Here is a 20172-nt window from a genome sequence, read left to right on the forward strand (position 1 = left end):
TTCGATTCTAACCGTTGCTTTTTGATTCCAGTACAGATTGACAATAACCCGTATATTTCGACTATCCATATTCTCTTCTTTTAACAGTTTTACGAGTTTCTGATCTCGTACTCTATCAAAAGCCTTTTGAAAATCTATAAAGCAAGATATAGAGGTTCTGGTTCATATCTAGTCGTCTTTGCACGAGAACGTTAAAAGCGAACAGAGTCTCTATAGTTCCTAGTTCTCTTCTGAATCCAAACTGGGTGTCATCTATTATCTTCTTCTATTTTTTTATATAGCCTTTCATGTATTACTTTGTGAATAATATCTGAAGTGTGTGGCCTATTAAGGATATTGTTGTGTACTGGGAGCATTCTGTCCTGACTTTGGCAGTGTTACAAACGTGGACACCAACGAATCTTTGGGTATTACTTCTGTTGTATATACTTTGTACCTTGACCTGTTCTTTTCAAGAGGCAAAGATATTGTATTTCTAAATCTATAGGGTCACCTGTTTTTCTCCAGGCCTATGGTTCTGTTCTATATTGATAATGTTTTTTTTTTGTTAGGAACAGTAACTTTTATCATTTTTTTGAGAATTTATTTTTATTTTTTTTTGAGTATGTTATTAAATGTAACATTATAATTATTTTGTGACGTTAATTTAAGTAAAACGGAACAATAGCTAATAATATTCGTTTAGATTGCAATCAAAAGTTTATTTCATTTTCAATTTTTTTGTTGTGAGATATTAAAGTTTTTATTAGAAGAATTTCCGTATTGTTTATTATTTAAATTATATAAATGACTGCGATTTATTTTAAAGTATAAGATTATTGATGACAATATGTGTTATTATCTGTTTTTCATTTTTATGTGTTTAATAATAAAAATGTTGAGTATTTTGAGTATTAATAAACAATGTTTATGTTTATTTTTTTTACAATTGATGTCTGTTTGAAAGTTTAATAAACATTTTTTTTATTGTGACGTATTATTTTATTTGTGAGCAGAGAAGATATAAATTATTTATATCGTCAATTTTCATGATCTTTGTTGATAATTTGCTATGTTCTCTGATGTATGTTTGTCCGATGTTTTTGAGAGAAATGTTTGTTTAGTTTATTTTTTTTATTTCTTCATAAGTTTCAGGTTAAAACTTATTGACGCCCATTTTGTTCTACAGTTTTGCTGTACTCCGTGTTTCTTGTTTTTCTTTCTTAAGCTGTGATATTTTGTTATCTATTTATTATCTATTTGTTTTTGATCTGCATTTTTTTACCGTCTATACCGTTACCCACCCCCAATAAAGCCTACTGACTTGAGCAACGTGCTCAATTCAATAAGTATTCTGCACGAAAAGCTGTTTATTATCAACTTTGATCAGCTTTTTCCAGACACTTTATATTTATAATTTCAAACCTCCAACTTACCTATTAGTTTATTATCACAATGACAAATAGAATTACAGTTTTCAATATTCATATGGTTTACCGCACCCACAGCAAGAATTGTGTCTCTTTTCTTGACTGGTTCAAATTAAACTTGGGGAAATCAACACGTAACTAGCGCAAGCCGTTCACATGATAATTCTATCTTTTCGGCAGATCTACTAATCTGCTACTTATAGCACTAAATATTTTTGTTATATCAAATTATCCTTCAGATATATTAGTAGTTTGAAATGAAAAATTGCATTAGTGTACTAAATCTATTTCTATTTACGTTTATAGTTGCATCACGATTAAAATAAAAATCAGGCATTTATTTTAAATTATATTGAATAATTATTTATTACAATAAACACTTTTAACCTTGAGCAAATGGGGATTGCTTGTTGGTTTTAAGGTAGTAGGAACCAGCGGCACTAAAACAAATAAAAACAAATAAATAATAAATTTTGTATCATTTAAAAAGTAAGTACAAACAGATATAAGCTAATGTAACTTCCTTAAATCTAATTTATAGCAAATTGATATTAACCGTCGGACATTTTTAAAAACATAGGGCAGTTTCATTATTCGCCATTGCCATGTTTTGTTCGATCTATTTTTGGACGTAGTTTCTCTCATTTCTTTCCAGTTAAGATTAGCAGGGAGCCTCTGGAGCTAACTTCAGTATATATGGGACTTCAGTAAATATTCAGTACTGATGATCGCTAATGCCCTTCACCAGCGAGAAATAGCAAATAGGTACCGGGATTTTGGAAGGATAAAAAACGGGATATAATTCGTCTCAGTAAGGAATTGAGAGACAAGCGTGGCTCGCAAGTACGGAGTCTTTCTCCTGAAATAGGCTTGCTCTCTACCCGGGATCATATAAAATAAAATTGATGTAGGACAATAAAGTTGAAAACTGAACTAAAATTAGAGAATTTACAGAGAATACCGATAAAATTAGTATACCAAATATGACTAGAAGATAATATTAACTTCAATCTAATTAAGGATTTAAATGTCAAGGAAACAATCCTGATAAAGATAAAGTAAAAATGCAAGAAGTAGAAAAAATACAAAAAGCGGCAGATCAAAACGTTAAAAAAAAGCTCCGCTAGAAGAATAAAGCTTTTATGAGACGCGAACTATTGAAAACACAGAACCGTACGAGAAATATAAGAAAGGAATCCCAAAAAGATGTAATAAAAACAGACCACTTGTAGGCAGTTATATTAGAGTCAGACTTCTGTAACAAACAAAAACAAAATATGGAGGTTTATTGTATAGGCATATTATTAACAAAGTATTGTGAATTTGATTTCATACCTTACAAATATCTTCAAGAAAAGAGCCCGAAAACATTTTGCATAATACATCAAATATAACTACAAATGAAATTACATTTATAGATCAACACGTTGAAGAAACACACAGAATACTTAAAAACCGAAAATAACCAGGTGAAGACTAAATCGTAAAGTTATATTTAGAAAATTTACTTATTAAATAAATTCAAGGTCTGTCTAAGTATCATTACACAAAATAGGGCACAGGACGTATGGAAAACAGCAATAATGTTAATTTTTTTAGAGAAAGAGATCATAAAAACGCTAACTATGGTGGTATACCTTATATGGTAAACACGTAAAAAGTACAAAAACAATATACAATACATCTAATATATAAAAATTATACCAGTAGACATCAATAAAACAGTGGAAAACATATACAAGGACAACAAGTTGCTACTTTTAAAAGTAATGTGGAATTGGAAACCAACCGAGAGGAGGAAACGTAAAAGACAAAAAACAAGCTGGGAACTAACATCAAGAAGGCAATTAGAGATATTTGGTGTGTTAGAAAAGTAATATGGGTTCACAGCAGCAACTATTTGATTACAATATATGTATAGTTTGCCTTATTAAGTTATAAAATACTTCTATGTATTTTAAAACTTATATACAGGTCTGAAGAATGCATGGCTTGAAAGATTTTAATAATTTTCTTCACTTTTTTTTGCTATACCACTTGTTATCCTCTCTGGAACACCTGTTTATTAAAAGATAATATTTATATATGATCGTTTTCTGTAGTACTAACATTCTCTTTACAGTTTTTAGCAGACTTATAAGTATCCAAACCAACGAATTATTTTTATCATATCCATCTGTTTATTTTCCTTTCTACTTCTCACATATTTAGCTTCGGAATTTGTCCGTTCTATTTAATTTTTTTAATGCTTTTCCCCTTCTCCTTTATTTTTTTTTTCTTATTCCAGATATTCAATGCATTCTTGGTTTTTCCTGTGTATCTTCCAATGTAATCTACTACCAGTAATGAATTCTTGGTCAGAATTCTTATTAGGCACTATTTATTTTTATCTTTGAAGCTTTTTTAATCTTAATTATCGACATTCATTTAACGTTAATGTATTGAGTTTTCCTTTTGTTTCCTTTTCATTTTTATGTATTTCAATTCTAATCAATTGATATTAGACAATACAGATACTCACTTTTTATCAATTTTGAACATTCCCATGCTAGCTGTAGGTCCGGTACATTTACCCTTCTCATAATCCGAATAGCTATTGCATTGCTGCCCAACAAAGTCTTTGCTAGTCAATGATTCGGCGTATATTTGGTATGACCTTGAGTGAGCACAATTGCCACCTATATCAAGTCCACAACCTGGTTGTGATTTTCCTCCATTAGGATAAAAGTCAGAATCTCCACATGGAGCATAATATCCCATCTTTCCTCCATTCGTGTGAATAATTTGAACATGTTTTGCATCATCAGCATCTAAACGGTTGTCTGTGTTGTAGTCTTTGAATAGGGGACCAGCTGGATCTAAACCTGAAAAAAGATATTATTAAGCTAATTTTTGTTTTGGTTCAATTTTCTTTATTATATTGCTTTACAAAAAAACCCGGACACTTTTAAATAATTTGTAACGTGAATGCTATTAAAGTTTAAATAAAATTTTATGGAATAATGAAATGGAAAAATAATAAAAAATAAAATTGAAAAAGAGATGACAGATGTAGAAGAACAAAATGGTTTCTGACAGGCAGATCCTGTATAGACAGTATATTTTCTCTAAAGCAGGTTTTTGGAAAAAGATTAGTCCATAACCTTTTAACTCATGTAGTTTTATAGATCTGACAAAGGTATTCGATAGGTTACTACTTTCAATGCTCTGAGTAGCAATGGAAAAACAAGGAATAAATAAAAGAAATATAAAAGCAGTACAACAGCTTTACAAAAATATGACGGTAAACATTAAAACTGAGAACAAATTAACTAGAAAACTAACACAGAAGCAAAAAACTTCAAAATTTGTATATTGGTATTAAAACATTTAATTAAAAGTGTCGTCCAAAAATCAGAGATACATAAAGTTTTCGATCTAGCTTAGATTATCTTCAGTGCATTATTTTGGTACCTGTAGCTAACACTAAAATTGAACTGACCTGTCGGAAAATGGAACTTGAAGAACCACGTCGAGCAACCAAGTCGAGCAAGGAAGCATGTTGCTCTTTAAGTATTAACATTTACAACCATTGTGATCGACCTAGGGTCGCATTATATTTTAAATTAAATATGTAAACCAAATATTGATGTCTCCACTGCAATTTTAGTGGTTACTACAAGTACCAAAATAATGCACTGAGGATGATTTGAGCTAGATCGAAAACGTTATGCGTCTCTAATTTTTGGACCACACTTTTAACAAGTTTTATTACAATAACAGTTACATGTTTTTATAAAAATATACAAATTTTGAAGTTTTTCACTTCTGTATTAGTTTTTTAACATGGTATACAGCCAACTACTGGGATTTACCCATTAATTTTAAATTAACTAGAGAAATTCCTATTAGTAAGGGTCTCAAGCAAGGCTGCAGAATAGCAGATACACTCTTCAAAATATATTTGAATGAGGCGTTCTGAGTGTGGAGAAGAAAACCCTGCAGTATTGGACATTCCAATCAAAGACGAAAATCAGGAAAAAGTAGGTAGTAGAAGTAATAAAACAAGTCAAGAAAAGGAATAACGTGTGCCAAATTATTTGCAAACTATGAAAGTTTATTCTAGTGTAGGTTCTACTTCTGAAGTCCGAAAACAACTATTGAAATTAATAAGAAAAAAGTGTATTAACCTCAACAAGGACTAAAGATGACCATATTTATGTACCATACAAATGTTAGTTTAGGTTATGTTAGGTAGTACCTCGAAGCAAAGCCTAGATCCAAAAACGCCGGGCCATATAGATGTGCTGTATATAAAATTATTCTTTAGGAAGATAAAATACTTCGTTATATACAATCTACAATTATTATAAAGTATAAAACTGGAAAAATAAATAGACTCGTTCAGGAGCATTCCATAAAAGCTGAAAACATATAGTATTCAAGATAATCCATACTTTTTCCACACTGTCACCATTGAACATGGAAGAATTACAATTTTAAAACTGTACTACAAAATTCTATAAAAATGTAGTAAGATACTAATTTAAAAAGAACTATAAAATGTGTTACGTGCAATATGATCATGTTTGAAATAATTTTACCAAATGACACCTGTCTGCCATTTTTAAAAAAAGCCTCGCGAAAATAAAATAAAAAACAGTGTCTTAGTATGTCTAGAGAATGGTAGAAAATATGAGAATAATGTCTAAAAATAATTGATTCTTACCAACAATTCTGTCGACCTGGCCATTCAAAGCAGCTCCAGCTGTTCCACAGATATGAGCACCTAGAGAATGACCTACAAATTTCAACTTATCAAGTCGTAGATTGTATTCTTCGTTCAAAGATCTAGCGAAATCTGCTACATATCCTCCAACTTTTTGCATAGATCCCTAAACAAAATTAAGATGTTTATAAATTTATGTTATTATCAAAACAATTTCAACAACAATATTTAAACATTTTTAAAAATTTCTAACATTTTATAAATGAAATATTTTATTTTTCGAGTCTATTATTAAAACTGTCTAATAGTCATTGTACTATTTCATTGGTTTCAAATTGTATGTGATAAAACTACAAATAAATATACTATAAATAATAAATATATATATAAACTATAAATAATAAAACATATACCTAATAAAATAAATTATAACACGCACAAACGGGATTCATTCAACATTAAAAAGGATAGAAACAAGGCATATAATATGGTATCTGCAAATAAAGGGAATGAGGATGATAAATGGTCGAAAAAAGCTAATAATGATGAATTTTTTTAAAAAAAAAGGTAACATAGATCAGAGGAGTAAATTCAACGATGAGCCAGATCTCAAATACCAAGTTCGGAACGCAGGCCGCGTCGTAAAGAAATGGATGACGCAGCACGGACTGAAACTTGCGGCAGAGAAAACCGAAGCCATCATTCTGAAAGGGAAAAGAAACAGGCAAAGTGTTGAATTACAATGTGCGGAGGCATGTCTAACACCCAAGAAACAAGTAAAGTACCTAGGAATGGCATTGCACCAGAATGGAAAATGGGGGGAGCACGAGCGAGAGGTAGTTCGGAAGGCTGCGAATAGTGTGGCTGCGTTGGGAAGTGTGATGCCCAACATTGGGGAACCCAAATCCGAAAGAAGAAGGGTCTTACACGGTGTGGTACAGTTGATCGTCATCTACGCGGCACCAGTCTGGAGCAAGGAAGTAGAGATAACGGCATATAGGAGGCTCATGAGACAAGTGAACAGAACAAGTCTGTTGCGAGTGGCATGCGCCTACAGGACTGTGTCTGCGGCAGCCTTGTGGACCATCACTGGATGTGTTCTGTTGCATGTTTTGGCGGTAGAAAGAAAAGAGCTCTATGAGAGAAGAGGCCCAAACCTTACTGTGGCCGAGAGAAGACAGGAAAGGAAAAGGTCAATTGAAAGATGGCAAAAAGAATGGAACAACACGGAGGATGTGGCACAGTGGACGAAAATGCTAATCCCGAACATAAGAGATTGGATAGACTGTGGCAACAGGCGATTGGATTATTTCCTGATGCATGTGCTCACAGGACACGGGTGTTTTATGGCCTACCTCTCTAGGTTAGGAAAGGCTTACACAGATGAATGTCTATACTGTGAACACTCAGACACTATGACACATACGTTGTTAGATTGCAGCAGATGGGTAGTAGAAAGAAACAGAATGGAGAGAGAGACAGATGTGAATTTTATTACAGTAAGAGAAATGATTGAGAGAATGATTGAAAAGAAATCAGGTTGGACCAACATACACAACTATATCCATGAAGTGATCAAGAAAAAAGAAGAGGAAGAAAGACAGCTGGACCAACGGCAAAGGTAAGAATGAAAGATGCTGGAAGTTGAAGCTAGAAAAGTAAGTCAGACTGTATGAGTTAGAATGCGTGAGTCAGACTATAGGGAAGGAGGAAATGCCCATCTGAGAATGATGCCGTATTAGGAGCGATGAGGGTCTTCTAAGCGCTACCTGGAACGAGACAGGGAGCCTCCTTGCTGATGAATGGAGTGTGGATGTGGATGAATGGAGAATTAATTAATGAAGGTAATGCTTTGGAAGCGATGCCGGCCTTACAGCGGCCATTCCGCTTCCGGATCGCTGGATGACAGAAGAGGGTCTGGTTTATCATGTAGACGTTCGGCTTAGACTCGGCGACGAGAGGGCATTTTAAAGTACCTCGGGAACTATCGCCGGGAGTCCGAAGAACGAATCCTGCACTAAGGTCAGTCAGGCAGCGACCTGGACTGAGATGTCTTTTGAAGATTCCAGACTACCCCTCTATAAAGACGACAAAAAAAATCAACGATGGAGGATAGAGTTATCCACAAGGAAAAATTGAGAAATATATGTATCATTATTAAGTTATAATTATACGATAATATATTCCATTTCTGAATGTTTATATGAATGCGATTAAAAGTGACGAACAAATGTAAGATACCAAAATTACACATCACCTAGATAAGCTTTAGGTACTTTTTTTTAACTTTTTTATCACTACTCTAATTCTTTTTTTGTGGGGTATCAATTAAAAATATATTTATAAATATTCCGTTGTCATTATTTGATTACGTCAGTTCGGGGTTAAGCCAAACGTTGAAAAGTTATGACATTTTTAATTATTTATTTTTGTTTTACCTGTGCCGTTATGTATCCTTTTCCAGCAATTGGACTCCAATCGACGACAAAGATATTGACATCGTGGTCCCTGAGTATATATTCTCTGACATGAGAATTAACATCTGCCTCATGGCTATCCTTCCATCCATGCACGACAAAAATAGTTTCTCTGTTTGTTGTAAATGATGTCGTTTCCAATTTCTCGATGTTGTTGCTGTGAATCTCCACTCCTTCTTCAGGGTTGGATTTGCTGAAGAAATAGTATTTTACATCGGAGGAAGACGACGTGAGGTTTGGTCGGGTGTTAAGGAGACGCTCTACTTGAAGATGGCCGTTCTTATCCTCGTATAAGAAGTACTCTAGATCTTCGGAGTGTTCATCGTCACCAGTTACTGTAAAAATGGTTCAAGTAATATTTTTTTATATAAGTATATTGTTTTATTTAAATAAAAATCAGATAGTCTAGGTCGCCGTAGGCTTTTCAATTCTGTTGGGTATGCCCAAGTTTTTTTACTGTATTTTTGGCTGCTGATTATGAAATTCGAGAGTGGATTTCGATCCAAACAATTGTTATAAACAATTTAATTGTTTATAAGGCTTTAGCTTGTAAAATAAAAAAAATTCAAATAAAATTTGTTTTTTTGAAAAAAAAAACAAAGAAAATGGAGTTTACCAAATTTTACTATAATAATTAGAACTCAAAATATTGTAAAATTAGTGCAAAATGTACACAATAAGTATTTTTTGAAGCTTTTTGCATTGTAGCTCGGCTTCTACACATGCAAATGAGCTTTACAAAGTCTCGCTTTAAAGCTTAATTTATATGATACTTTTAAACAAATTTTTTTTTCAAACGGTTATAACTTTATTACAAATAAAGATAAAGTCATTTAACAAATTTTGTTTGAAAGTATTTAAATTAAGCTTTAAAATGAAACTTTGTAACGCTCATTTCCATGTGGAAAATACGAGTTACGACCGAAAAAGCTCCAAAACATACTGATTTGGCACTAATTTTAAAATAATTTGAGTTCTAATTATTGAGTTTAAGTTTAGTAAACGCCATTTTCTTTTTTTTTTTCAATGAATAAATTTTATTAAGAAATCTTTTTTTTTTGTTTATTTTAGTTTACGAGCTGAAGCCTTGTAAATTATATTGTTTATAACAATTTTTTGACCACTCGGATTGAAATCCACCCTCTAAATTCGTAACCAGCGGCCAAAAATACAAAAAAAACTTCGAGTCGACTCATCATAATTGAAAAGGCCACGGTGATCTAGCTGGCACCTAGACCAAAATAGGTTAAGAAACCGTACAGTAAGAACAAAATAATTTTTATTGATAATAAAAAACGAAGAAAGATGACTGATAACACATTTGGAGATAACCAACTAATGAAGAACATCATAGTTTTGATCATTTGAAAATAACCTTACAGTTTCCATATAAAAATATTAAATGAATAAGAAATAAAAATAATAACTTACATAAATGGCACGCTCCCAGCAGCAATAAACTGATATAAATCTTGCAATACTTCATTTTGATCGGTAGTGATGTTTGCAAAACATCGACAGTGGTTTATATATGATTTTTATCATAAAACTAATCCTATTGTTCTTCTAAAAATGTGTTTACTAAATACAAATCTACGTAAGTAGTGATCAAAAATGTTAACGATCATTATTAGATTATCTTTTCAATGAACAGGCTCAATGCAAATTATTTGATAATCCACAATATCCCGTGTATTAAAGTGGTTGTTGAATGGTGGCGTGTTTTCTTCAAATTATTACCTAATATGTCGCGTCGCAAATTATCAAAGAAATAGGTGGCAATAAATCAAACTTAGTTTTAAAAATGTTTTAAAATGAATATTAAGGTGTTCTTAATTGTTGTTCTTTTTGTTGTTTCTTTCCTATGAGAGATTGAAAATCATCAAGACCGCTGTTATCTAATTTACCAATATACTTACTGTTATTTTGGCTAGATTCCTTTTCCCTTAGATTTTGCTTTGTGTTATAATAGGAAGTATCTATATGATGTATCATTAACATATTTGTCATTCTATCAGCAGATCTTATCTTTGGTATTTAACAGCTGTGTAATATTTCAAAAATTTTACTATTTTTATACACATAATAAGTGGTTTGTTTTTCATCCCATTTTTCGTTTTCAGTTGTATTGAATATATTTTAATTACATATTTTGGAGAGTATCACATATTTTATTTGATATTCTTTTCTTTGATACCATGTACCTTAGGGTATATCATACTTTATCCAAACAGCACTAACTTGTTCCGAATATCTTTATTGCTTGTTCAATAGTTTCAATAGCGAGGAACACCTGTTCTATAAAACAAAAAACTGACAATACAATATTTGGAGATAAACAACACTATCAAGAAAAAAAAAGATGAAACTAGCAGTATTTGCGATGTTAACTGTCCTCTATCTCTTCATCTTTTTGGGGGTCTGCCTTGTGGTTTTTTAGCTTCTGGTTTTCCATCTGTTACTATTCGGGCAAGTTTCTCTCTTTCCATTATGTTAATGTGTAGATTCCTTTCTCGTCTTCTTTGGCGTCTCATTTGATATCATGGACTTTACACATGTATCTAATATGTTTATTAGGGATTCTGTCTCTTAAAGTTTTACCTGTTATCTTCCTCAGTGTTTGCGTCTCTGTTGTTCTTATGATTTTCTTTGTAATTGTTTGTTTCTGCTCTTGTTTATATAGCACATATTAATATCGGTCGTACACAAATCTTTATTAGCTTGTATGTATGTTTCTTCGAAGATCTTTTCATATTACGATATTTGCGTTCTCATATAGTTGAATTTCGATACCTACTTGTTCTATTATTTCTTCCTTTATTTCAATTTTGCATCTCACTGGATCCCTAGCAATAACGAGGAACATTTTTTTATGCTGATATATTCAGGTTAAACTTTTCTGTGTTAGCTTTCAAAGCGTGATAATCTCTTAGCTATAACTAGAGATTAGTATGTTAGAAATAAAAAACGCAACTAGAGAAATGAAGAATAATAAGTTAGCAGGGAGAGATAGTACTACAGTGTAACTGTCATATACTTGACATTTTAGTGATTCTATGACATGACACTTGAACGTTCACAGATGTCATGGGACGTTACGCACTTCATTACTTACGGAGTTACGTTATGTAGGTTACCACACACATGTTTTTAATTAGTGAAATAAAGGAATATAAAATACATTCAACACCATTTTCATTACATTACACGTACATATCAAACAACTTGGCAAAGAGGACGGTCGAATAAATATTAAGGCCAGTATATATACATAACCTAACTGCAGCCTGAAGATCCACAGTGAAAATTTACAAATAATTTACATGCATAATTCAAATTCTGTCTAATTTACAATTACATATACATTTATAAGACGACTGAGACTACAATCCATTCAGTTTACACCGTATTTAGCATTGAAACTTACGATATATCCAAGAAATTTGACCGGTGGTTACAACGCCTTCAGAGTGCATTCAATGTCTTTGCAGTACCAGAAAACAAGAAAGCCGCATACCTTCTACACTACATGGGTCCAGATGCATATGATATTCTTTGTGATAAGATTTTGCCAGAAAAACCAGACTAGAAATCATATGATGAACCGATAAATACAATGAAACTACATTACAATCCTAAACCATTGGAAATAGTGGAAAATTGCAGATTTCCACAAAGAAAACAACATGAAGGGGAAAGTGCCAATGAATATATTACAGCTTAACGTAGATCAGCTATAACTTGCAAATTTGGTAAATTATTTAAATAACCCTGAGGAATCAATTCGTATTTGGTCTTCGAAACCAAAATATTCAAAGCAGACTCCTAGAATACAAGGATCTTACAATGCAGAAAGCATTAGAAGTTGCCGTCAGCATTGAGACATTAACCCGAGATGCAGCTTGATTACAGAAGTCAAATACAAGTGCTAATAAAAATAAAGTTTTTAGTGACAAGAATAAACAAGGACACATGCAAGCTACAAATGTGAAAAGAAATGATGAAATGAATTCATCATAACCAAACTAAAAATATATTTTGTTATAGATGCGGATCTTCACAACATATTGCGAACAAATGTAATAAAACATATTTAGTCTGTAGCAAATGTAAATGAGGAGGCCATCTGAGCAAAGTATGCATGAAAAGTGAAAGTTCGAATCAGGTAGATCAAGTAGAAGAAATATATATCATTCATTCAGATCATTCATACTACAGGGAAAAAATTTACAATTTCAGTAAAGGCTATAAGGCTTAAGTAAAGTCAACAAGGCTATCCTTTGAAATAAATTCAGGTTCAGCTGTTACATTATTAAATTTCAATGATTTCAAAACATATTTTCCTAATTAAAAATTACATATATAACAAGCGAGTCAGATAAACCACCATTAATAGGTCGTGAAGGTATACACCAGTTAGATATAATGTTCAATAACATTTTAGAAGTATCTGAAGTTACAAATAACAAACTTACAAGTTTACTTACAAAATATTCATTAGTTTTCCATGAAAGTATTGTAAAAATTCAAGATTTACAAGCTACATTAAAAGTTAAACACTTCATCTTTTATTGTAAAAGCTAGGAAAATACCATATGGGTTACTACCAAAACCGAAGATACAAAAGGAAGGTATTTTAGAAAATGTAAATAGTTCTGAATATGCTACACCTATAGTACCAGTTATTAAAAGTTATGGTCAAGTACGGATTTCTGGAGATTTTAAAAGTACACTTAACAAGAATTTAGTGGTAGACGAATACCCATTGCCTACAATTGAAGCTCTATTTTCTACCATGGCTGGTGAAGATAAGTTTATAAAGCTTGACTTACAATAAGCATACCTACAAATGGAAGTACGCTCAGAAGATACGAAATACTTAACACTTAGTACAGCCAGAGGATTGTATTGAAGTACAAGATTAATAGTACAACTTTTAGTAAATCAAATTGAATACTGTGGATATAAAATTGACAAAAATGGTATACATAAAACCAAAGATGAGATGGAAGCTATACAGAAAGCAAAAGCACCTACAAATATTTAAACAAGCGCTACGTGCACAAAAAGGAGATAATAATGAAAGGGAGCTACAGCTCAACAAATTCTTACTAAATTACAGAAGAACCCAACATAGTACAACTGGTGGAAGTCCTTTAAATTTGATGTTTGGAAGAGAGATCCGAACACCATTAGATTTATTGAAACCGTTTTACAAAACACCTGTACAAAATGAAAACCATCTCAAGGCAGGAAATTTAGAGGTGTGAGAGAGAGTACCTGGGCCACATCCTAAGAGGGGAAAAATACGCAATCCCTCAACTAATTATCCAAGGAAAGATTGAGGGCAAGAGAGGAGTAGGTCGCAAACAAATGTCGTGGCTGCGAAATATAAAGAACTGGACAGGCGTAACTAACACTGGCGAACTTTTGCATGCCGCAAAAGACAGACGTCTGACCTTAAGATAATTCGCCAACGCACTATAGGTGCACGGCACCATAAGAAGAAGAAGAGAGAGAGTAGAGACTCGTGATTACATACATGCTGATAAATGGGAATTTGGTAGAGACAAACGTAAGCTAGGGAAATTACACTACCTTATACAGTTAGACGATACAAGAATATGGACGAGACATATAGATCAAATCAGATCTATAGGGGAAAATACATCTGTATACATTAATATACAACCGATACATTTTGATCTGGGTAATAATCCAATTGTTACAATACTTTTGTGTCAAATGAAGCAGCATCATGGTCTAGTTCAGTTTAAGATACAGATGTAAATAATTCAAATAATACTTCAACTTGCTTACCACAAATACATACTAGATACTACAAATACTGCAGCTAGCTCAGATGACGCCCCTGTACTATGAGGGTACCAACGGGTGATAAAAAAGCCTGTAAGGCTGGACTTGTAAGTATTATGTTTTTGTTTTTAATTTATTAACCTTGCAAGTTTAGCATTTCCTTGCGAGGAGGAGAGTTGTCATGTACTTGACATTTTGGTAGTTCTATGACATGACACTTGGACGTTCACAGATGCCATGAGATGTTACGCACTTCATTACTTACGGAGTTACGTTATGTAGGTTACCACATACATGTTTTTAATTAGTTAAATAAAGGAACATAAAATACATTCCACATCATTTTCATAACATTACACGTACATATACAACAGTAACCATTGAACGACCCATCAGAAACGGTGGGTGCCAATACATAACAATATAACTACCTCCGAAAGTGGTATGGCAATGTAGAACAATAAAACTCACAACCTCACAACAAGAGACCTCGTCTAGCTCAGTCTCTTAGGTGTCAGAGCATCTTATCTTAGATGTAAATCTGAAAAATGGGTTTGGCTGGGATAAATAAATCAAGATATTAAATAATCATATTTATTATACATAAAAAAATATAAAAATTGAAATTTTAATATTAAATTAAAATCAACAGAGCAAATCTTGCCTATAGCTTTACAAAAAAAAGAATGACATTTTTAAATGACACTTATGGCTTCTGATGTTGTCTTTAAGTAGTCAGACAGGATTGCAGAATCTAGCGGTTAGTTACTGATGTAGCTGAATCTAGATACTTTCATGTTTGTATCTTCAGGTGATCATTGAATTCTGAACAGCAGCTGCAGTTCTTATTGCAGGGTCGACCATGTACTGCGAAAACTCTTAACGAGGATCAGGAATTTCCATGTGATTTCTACACGTCTCACCAAAAGGTGGACAACAAAAATTAATAAAGCCAAAAAACTAAAGCAAAATAAAACACAAAGACGGTTTTAGATTTAATTTCAATGCAGGGTATCTGCCATCCGCTTATACGTATTTCAACCTTATTAGGTATTATCAGAGCCTGTGCATACGACGCTAAAAATGACGAAAAAGAAGATCTAAATATTTGTAACAATAAAACACTAAAAACTTTGTTTTCAAAACTTCCACAAAATTTATTTTAAACTCTTATCACTACAGCTGTTTCGGCTAATTGCCTTTCTTAAGTGATCTATTTTTGGTATGCGTTTACACTTTATAGTCTATAATGAAATAGGTGGAGGAGGGGAGAATTGTTTGTCTCAAGTTGGTCATTCAGAATTATATCTGTGTTTTTTAATTTGTTGATTTCAATAGATTCTAACAAAGATAGCTTAAGGCCTTTATTTTGAATGTGAAGAATTTTAAATTCGTCATTAAAAGAATGATTATGATCTAGAAAGTAAAGTGCGTATGTAGAATCTGTTTTTCTATTATTGAAAGCCCTTTTATGTTCTGCTATTCGTTTATTAAAATTTCTACCAGTTTGACCGACGTAAGTTTTTGGGCAGTCAAAAACAAGCCTTTGTGTTACCTAGAAAAAAACAAGTCATCTTTTCTCGACTTCGACTTGGTCACACCCGCCATACACATCTTTACCGAATTACAAGAGACAATCCTCCATACTGCAACCAGTGTCAAACCAACAGTACAGTAAAACATATATTAACCGAATGTCAAATTTTTCAGGAAACGAGAAGTAAACTCAACCTTCCAGCGACATAGGCGAGCTTCTTAGAGACAAAAGTCATCTAAACAATATTATAAAGTTTTTAACGGATATAGGCATAAAAGATATTTAAATTAAAGTCTAGTCTGTATCACAAATTACATATATCAATCTTCTTCCATGTTAGTATGTAATTAATATTTACCTTTCTTTGTTCTAATATGTATTTTTTATTGTTGTCGTCCATAACCTCAGTGGTTCGGACGACATTAAATAAATCAATAAAAAATACGTATTTTCTTCAATCTTATTTATATACCTTATTACTTCGTCCACTATAGGAGCCTAATAAAATTCACAAAATACTTGAATTATAAAAATACTAAATTGATACTATGAACTATTTTTCGTTCTTAGAGAATATAATTTAACATTTTTTCAAAAAACAAAACAATAATAAAAAACTAGAGATAGAGAATTATTGTGGCAAGATTATCTAGGGATTACATTTTAAATTTTATTGTAATATAATCTATCGAGCAGGTGCCTGACTCAGCTTACATAGCTTAAGTAGTCCTTAATATAAATCATTTCCAATAATATATTCTTATCATAATTTGGTTATTTCACTAAAATTTGTACATTTTCAAAATAAAAGCTATGGTTATTTCGAAAAGAATGTTTAGTTATGCCTGTAATTTTAAATATGTCATGTTGTTTTTCTATCATCTGTTTTTCTCTCATCTTTCTATTTCTGCACATTAATATCGACAATTCCTTTGCTCCCTTGATTTTTTGTTTATTTGTTTTATTACGTTTTTGTATTGTTGTTAGTTTTTATTTTTTGATTTTCTTATTTTCAATATCAATGTTTTTATTCCTTGTATTATATAATTAAAATATAAATTTGCCTCGAATAACTGGACTATCAATGATTTTTTTGGCAGGTGAGAATCTTCAAAAGACCTCTGGAAAGGTATCCCAGGTGTGTTGGATTCGGACGACTACGCCTCACCATAGTTGACCGCCCACCAACTAAACTCACCTCCTCTTTCTCCAACCGACGCCTGGGACCGCTCTTAGCGAGCATTAACATCTGACCCATCAGCTTTACTCATCACTCCCACCTGTGGCTCTCCGTCTGCGCTCCTTGATTGTCATATCATATCAGTCGCGCCACCAAATTCACGTCTGCATCGGACTTGGTTTGTAAGGGAACCATCCTTGTGCAAAGCGATGAGCAGGAAGGAGCGACCGCTGGGAGTTCCATTCATCGCTCTATTTACACTAGCCCATTACTTAGTAATAGGCTGCTTTAAAAGGAAACACACACCGTACACTAGATACAAGTAGAAACAAAACAACACTTATGTAAATTGATTTCTTTAATGTAGTCAAGTTCTTTAAAAATTCATTTAAGGTTTCGGCGTTAGTAGTGGAAGCTGAATAGTAGCTCACCCCACTGACGCCGACAGATACGACACACTAAAATAAACAAATCATCTTTGTTCTCATCCCCTCCCTTTCTCTTTCTTGTGTTTTATGGTTTCTGTCACAAAACCAATGAAGTCAAAAATTCTATTGTTTTCAATTGCTTTATTTATTAGTTCATGTGGCTCGCTTAGAGATGACCCCAGGCCCAGCTGCATCAAGGTTCGGCCCCCATTGTATGCAGGGCACACGAATAACACATGGTGCACGTCATGCACCACTCCACACTCGGAACACAGATAGTCCTCGGTCTTCTTTATTCTATATGTATAAGACCGGAAAGATCCATGCCCCGTCATAAATTGAGTGAAGTAGTAGTTAACACGTTTGTGTTTACACTCATACCACCTTACTACATCTGGAATAAGGGCCCTCTTCCAGGCACGCCCCTTTGGTGCATCCGAACCCTTTTATTAGCCAGAATATGCACCGGCACAGCACCGGCCACTACTTTTAAAACAATGGTTTATACGGTCCTGTACGTGCTGCATACCTTAGTCAATGGTTTCCTCTGTGTCCAAAGGAGCATGCCTTTATATTTCGCTTTGTTGAGGATCTCATGCCACACTGGGGCTACATATAGTAAGATAAACATGATTGAATATAGAATAATTGATCTTTTGTGTGACCCGGGACCTCTTATATTCGTCATTATCTTATTAAGGGTCGAGGTCCTCTCTTTCGCCTTCCGACATGCCTCTTGTATGTGGTGTCTGAATGCGATTTTGTCGTCTAGTATGATTCCAAAGAATTTTAAGGTCTTCTTGGGTCTTAGGTTGAAGCTTCTGAACCAAAAATTTACGTTTTTTTTTCCGTGGTCCCCTCAACATGATTACCTACTTCTGTCTTTTCTACTGCAAGTTTTAGGTTATTTCTCTCTATCCATCTCGCAGTTTTTTCTATTGCTTTATTTACTTTATTATAATGCCCCAATGCATATCTTCTATGAGTAGAGCTAGGTCGTCTGCGTATGTAATAGCCCTTACTCCTTGTGTTTTGTTTACTTCTAGTACCTCGTTGTATAAAATATTCCATAGTGTGAGTCCCAGGACTGACCCTTGGGATACTCCAACAGTCATTTCATCTTAATTTTCTTTGATATGCATACGCTTCTTTGCGATATGTAGTCCTTTATTATATTAAACATATATTCTGGGGTCCCAGGTTCGACAATCTTGTCTACGATGAAACCCCAGTTCGCTGAATTGAAGGATTTTTTTGGTGTCCAATAAAACAAGAACCACCCATTTCTTTTTGCTTGTTTTCACCGCGTTTCTTATACAGATCGCAGCGTCGACTGCTGATCGACCTTTTCTGAATCCATATTGTTGGTCAGATAGAGCTCTCTTATCTGCCAACACGCCTTTCAGCCTCTTTTTTGACAAGATTCTCATAGCACTTGACAAGGCAGTCCAGAAGGCATATTGGCCTATAAGAGGATGCTGAATCGGGGGGTTTTTCAGGCTTTGGAACCAAAATCAGATTTGCTTTCTTTAGTTCCCTGGGAAACTCTTGTTTCCGCAGTAGACGTTTATATATTTTTCTGATCAAACTTGGTTTCTCTGTTGTTACTATCTTCAGTACCTCCGATGGTAGTCCATCAGGGCCGGGAGCTTTCTTTGTCTTGATTTCGTGACCAGCGGTCTTTATTTCTTCTTCTGTGAATTCCTCCGCCACAGGAGCAGAGACCTTCAAGAAGGTTTGGTCCTCCTTGGTAGGGAAGAGTAGCTTTGCCACTGGTCCACATCTAACTTGTATATAGCGATCATCTTTAGTGACTTCATTGGTATTTTATATGCGTTGCCCCATATGTCGTCTTCTAAAGCATTTATTAGGTTCTGCCACGTTTCCTTTTTTTCTTTTTGTATTGTTTAATTTTAGTTGGTTTATTATTGTCGAGTACCTGGAGGCCAGCTTGAGCCATCCATTCGTTCTATATCTCCCCTTTTCCGTCATTTGCGGGAGAGCCCCATTGTCGAGATTTAGCATTTATGCCCCCGGCGATCAAAATTTTTTTTTCCCTAATGGCGGTGTTCATTATTTTTATTTATGAATATCAGGTATTGACAAATAGTTCTATTATGTCTTTCGATTATTCCGTCTGATTGTGGATGGACAGGCGTCCAAAGATGCTTTGCAATGCGTCCAAAATCTTTAATAAAATTTCGGTATTATGACAAGAGTCCAAGAAAACTTCTAATTTTGTTTATTTTCTGGTTTAGGCCCATCTTTAATAACCGAAATCTTCTCTGGGCCAGTTTTAATTTCTTCTACTGAAACGATATATCCTAAATAGTATGCCTGTCTTTGAAATAGTGAACATATCTTATAATTTAACTTGAAATTTGCGTTTCTTAATCTGTCAAATACCTCGCTTAGGTTTTTCAGATGTTCATCAAAGGTTTTTGATATAATCATTATATCATCAATATAATCCAGACATGTTTTCCAGATAAGTCTTCTTAAAACCATCTTCATTAAATATTCAAACATAGTTGGAGAATTACAAAGACCGAACGGTAGAATCTGAACCTGTTGAGACCACTGCCAATTGAAAAATCTGTTTGGTCTCGATCATCA

The 20172-nt window shown here is 33.4% G+C and overlaps 1 protein-coding gene across 1 annotated transcript; it reads right to left on the reverse strand.

The window, feature by feature from the left end:
- Positions 1–1745: 1745 nt before the first annotated feature.
- Positions 1746–10172, reverse strand: LOC140436592 (endothelial lipase-like). Its single transcript, XM_072525536.1, has 5 exons — positions 10026–10172; positions 8556–8929; positions 6118–6283; positions 3931–4273; positions 1746–1849 (listed from the first exon to the last, which is right to left on the reverse strand). Exons 1-5 carry the CDS (start codon positions 10078–10080, stop codon positions 1792–1794), a joined length of 996 nt encoding a protein of 331 aa, XP_072381637.1. The 5' UTR covers positions 10081–10172; the 3' UTR covers positions 1746–1791.
- Positions 10173–20172: the final 10000 nt, after the last annotated feature.

This window comes from Diabrotica undecimpunctata, chromosome 3, assembly GCF_040954645.1.
Source record: "Diabrotica undecimpunctata isolate CICGRU chromosome 3, icDiaUnde3, whole genome shotgun sequence".
NCBI lineage: Eukaryota > Metazoa > Arthropoda > Insecta > Coleoptera > Chrysomelidae > Diabrotica > Diabrotica undecimpunctata.